The sequence below is a fragment of the Uloborus diversus genome, unplaced genomic scaffold (assembly GCF_026930045.1).
Source record: "Uloborus diversus isolate 005 unplaced genomic scaffold, Udiv.v.3.1 scaffold_11, whole genome shotgun sequence".
In the NCBI taxonomy this organism is placed as follows: Eukaryota; Metazoa; Arthropoda; class Arachnida; order Araneae; family Uloboridae; genus Uloborus; species Uloborus diversus.
In genome coordinates, this window is record NW_026557765.1 from 8,611,412 (window position 1) to 8,616,078 (window position 4,667).

Here is a 4,667-nt window from a genome sequence, read left to right on the forward strand (position 1 = left end):
AGCGGGGGTTACGTTCCACGGAAATGCCGCATAAATTAAGATTGAATAAGTGTTGAAATAGGGGTTAGGTTCCGTAGACGAAAAAAAAATAAGTATTTCATTCTAGTTATAGATAAATATATATCCATGACGTGACCTACCTTCACTATTAAATCAGAAAGATCATTTGTCATTGACAAGAAATGGCTCAAAATTTTCATAGCGAAAGCTTTTGGTTGTGTGTCATCGATGTTGTTGGTTCGTCTTTCTTTGTTACTTTTAAAGCTCTTCTTTCGGTAAGCTGACTACCTTTCCTTCTGCATAGAGTTCTGGAACCAATCGCAAAAAAACTATCTTCAGTGACCCGAGCTCGTTTGTTAGCACGCAGAAATGCAATTTATTATTTGCTACCTACAATCTCAGGAGTTTGGATTTTGAAAGAGGGGAAAACTTTATCTGTTTTCAATACCACATATCCCGCGTAAAATCAAAACTCCTCCGCAAAGTGTCAAATCTTAAACCGCGTAAAATAAACCCGCTTAAAACGAGGGTCTACTGTACTAAGGGAAAATTTAGGCAGAATAGCCTCCAAACCCCTTCTCATAATATCACAGAATATCGCTACAGTTTTAAAGGTTTCAATCATTTTCAGAAAGAGCTCCAGAACTCCTTGGTCGAAGTAAATAAACCCTTAGCTTTAACGTTTGTTCATTATTTCCATTTGCTCTATTTGGGGATAGTCCTGGACTGATTAGTCAGCAAAATCAAGTAATTAAATAATTCATAATATTATTAAATTTTAGTACAGTATTCTAAAACGTTAAATAGGAATGTAAAAACTGCAATTTTATGTCTGTTACTAAAAGCTTTGTAAAATGATTTGCACTAGAATACATTTTCTTGTTTCTAAATCAAGCTACCTATGTGTATTTTAATTTTACAAGTTGGTACTCAAACTTTCACTAATGATACACAAATAACAAAGTTGCGAGGGCCAGAAGAGGTTTGAACCCCCCGCGTAAAACTCTTTCTGATCTAGATTTACTGTGAAAGTGCATTAGTAATTGTATAAATGAAATCAGCATCTTGAAGACTACATTTAAAGGCTATCTAGGTACTATCTAAAGGTGAAATATGTTTTCATAATATAGTAACTTTTTATTAACATTATTTTCTACAATCCGAATTTATGAATGCCATACCAAGTGGCAGCTATCTGTTGTGGCATAAATACTAGAGTACAAACACTTGATGTTTTACATTCTTTTATTCATGTCTTAGAATATTCATAAAATTTTTAATTACTTAAAAATAAAATAGTAGCTAGCCTACAATAAAGCACACAGCTTCAACTTTTATCAAAAAACTGAACAATATATCAGTACAAAATGAAACGTCTTAAATCTAGTAACATGGACCTTAAAAACTATCAATTCATGCAGTCTGTTTTTTCTTAGTATTTAAAGGTTTTTTCGAACTTGCGATTCTGAACATAAGATTTGCACAACAGTTAGAGCGGTTCCAATAGTTTTACAGTTTCACTATTGCTGTGAGTTCTCAAATGCACACCTAAATTGTCTTTTCTAGCAAAAGTTCGTTCACAATAGGTACAGGCGTAGGGTCTCTCTCCACTATGGGTTTTTACATGATTCTTTAAAGCTCCATGCTGAGCGAATGATGCATCACAATATTCGCAAGTGAACGGTCTTTCTTTGGTATGAACTCTTAGATGTCTTAGCATATTTGTCTTTTGGGTAAATGCTTTTTCACAGTATTGACAAGAAAATGCCTTTTCTCCAGTATGAATTCTAATATGCTTTTTTAATATTCCCATTTCCCAAAATGCTTTTCCACAGCTGTTGCAAGGAAAAGGCTTTTTAATACTTGTCTTGTCACAGCATTCATTAGAATCAAGTGTTTCTCTTTCGTGAATTTTCAAATGCCTTTTTAAACTTTCATTCGTACTATATTCTTTCATACAATGATTACAAGAATACATTTTATTCCTAGCATGACGCCGCATATGTTTCTTCAGACTTTCGAGTACAGGAAATGCCTTCCCACATTGTTCGCAAGGAAAGGGCCTTCCTCCAGTATGAGTACTCATATGTATTTCAAGGCTTCTCTTTGTCAGATATGCTCTATCACATTGATCGCAGGCAAAAGGCTTTTCTCCAGTGTGGATTTTCCTGTGAATGCCCAAATTTCCACTCACTGCAAAAGTCTTTTGGCAGTACTCGCAAGAATAAGGTTTCTCCCCGGTGTGAGTCCTCAAATGCGTGTACAAACTTTTCTCATGAACAAAGGAATGCCCACAAATATCGCAAGAATACTGCTTCACTCCGGAATGTGATACCTGATGGGCTTTCAAGTCACTTTCATAACAGTACACTTTGTCACATGAATCACAAGCAAAGGGTGCGTCTTTTGTATGAATGATCATAATGTGCTTTCGCAAAGTACTTTGCCGGGAAAATGACTTTTTACAGTATCCACAAATTTTGGATGCATCACTGCTGTTTAATTTGGAACTGTTCATTTCTGAGTTAAAAGCTGTTTCCATGTCAAAATAATATTTTACAAGCAATTCCACAATTCAAAGAACAAGTGGCTAAAAATCTGGGAAATATTTAAAAAAAAAAAAAAAATCAAAATAAGCAAGGGTCTTATCATGTTATCTAATTATTCGGCAGCTTAAATATGTGAAACTGTTTTTTTTTTTTTTTTTTCTGTACTTTTGTTACAATTCCGCACCGATAACAAAAATTTCCTAGATTCAAATAAAATTTTTTACACTGATGCACTTAATTGAAAATGGTAAAATGCACTTCCTTGCATTGGTGAGTCAAAAACTTGCTTCATATTCCACATTAGAACCAAGCCTATGAAAGAAAAGAAAATACCGTTAATGCTCAAAATATTTTTTTCCCAAAAAACCATATTTTCCAAGGTTATCTTCCAAATAAATATATACATAGGGGAACGCTTGGTCAATAGCGGGGGGAAATTGAAATAACGGGACAAATGATTTTTAGTACTACCTATTTGCTAATGTTTTAACAATTTAGTAACACCTGTAGCTTATTCTAGTCATAAAAAAGTTAACTCTGAAGGTTAAAGCATGTGATAAATACAAGCAATTTCAAAGTTTGATATTCATATTGTAGTATTTTGTTGTTAGTCAAACAGTAGTTTTCTATATATATAAAAATGGAGTTTGGTAAATTTGTTCCCTAAGATCTCAGAAACTACCCGGCAGATTTGGCTGCAACTTTCACCGTTTGTTCATTTTGGTACTGGGAAGGTTTATAGACCAGTTCGAAAAAAATCCGATTGATAGTTCCCTTTTTATTCCAATTTTAGTCCCAATTTTCGCATAAATGGCCTAATATGGGGGTGGGAAAAAACGTGCACATATTAACATTATATGTCCATCGAAAGCGCCAATTTTTCTGCTGAAGATAGCATCTATTCGAAGTTTCTAAGTTGTATAAAAAACGAGTTATGAGCTTTTTTGTTCCCTGTTTGAAGGCTTTCATCAACCCAAGTCATTATTTAGTGTCATCTCAACTCCCAAGAATTGTTGTATTGTTGAATATTTTTGCGCTTCGTCTGACTTTTTGGGGCTTTTCTCAAGTCAAATCTTAAAAGTAACGTTTTCCCACGAGATTGGCTAAAAATAAATGGATTTGGCTGATTATTTTAACGGAACTTATGTAATTAATGGTTTATTATTATTATTTATGCTGATTGGACACTTGCTCACTATATCCAACCAACCAGCAGAAATATTGCCAGAATTTTTTCAGAAAGATTTCAGTAGCTGATGCATTTGGCGGTTTTTTCCACTGTCGCTGTTTTTGAGCCCAAAGACTACGTGATAATGTTTCTCAGCTTTCACCATATAAACAAAATATCGTCAATCAAAGATACTTAAAAAAAATAATAATACTGTGTAAAATAATTCAACAACTAAATTAGGCAAATCCATAAACCGCACAAAAACTTCCATTAATTTTTCTTTTTGCACGATTTCAAACAATCGCCAAATTTTACTACTTATTTTTGGAAATATTTCGGATGAAACCGTTTAGCGCCATTTTATTTTGACCAAAAGTATCTCAGCGTCTGGCAACAATATTTCTATAATAAAAATTAGTAAGAAGGGGGAGTATTATCGAAAGTGTCCCAAAATGATTCTCGCAAATTTGGTAAGATTTTAAACCGCACCAAGTGCTCACAAAAATTGAAATTTCCCAAAATAACTAAAGCAAGTGTAAGGGGAACGCGGGCGGCTACATTTTTTAAAACAGTTCGTACATCAATAGCCATACAGAGAAGGTTTTAGATTAAAAAAAAAGTACTAACAGATAAATCTTTTTCAACATGTAAAGTTTAATTTCATATTTCTGAAATTCTTTAAATTTGTACAGGGCCGTATCCAGAGGGGGGGGGGCTGACGGGCCCGCCCCCCCCCCCCGAAATGTTTTGTACCGTAAAACAGAAGAAGGTTTTTTTTTTTTTTTTAAATTCCTAATGTCAGAAAAGGAAAATAACAAAGTTTTTTTTTTATTCTTAATTTTGCTACTATTCAAAATTTATAATATTTTGCAGAAATACAGAAAAAGCAGTTCTAGTTCTCATTAGCTGCAAGGCACACTTGAAATTTAGACTTTTAATTAGGACTT

At 33.7% G+C, this 4,667-nt stretch overlaps 1 protein-coding gene across 1 annotated transcript; it reads right to left on the bottom strand.

The window, feature by feature from the left end:
* Positions 1 to 1,266: 1,266 nt before the first annotated feature.
* Positions 1,267 to 2,585, bottom strand: LOC129232145 (gastrula zinc finger protein XlCGF8.2DB-like). Its single transcript, XM_054866385.1, has one exon. It carries the CDS (start codon positions 2,540 to 2,542, stop codon positions 1,490 to 1,492), a length of 1,053 nt encoding a protein of 350 aa, XP_054722360.1. The 5' UTR covers positions 2,543 to 2,585; the 3' UTR covers positions 1,267 to 1,489.
* Between the last annotated feature and the right edge of the window lie 2,082 nt (positions 2,586 to 4,667).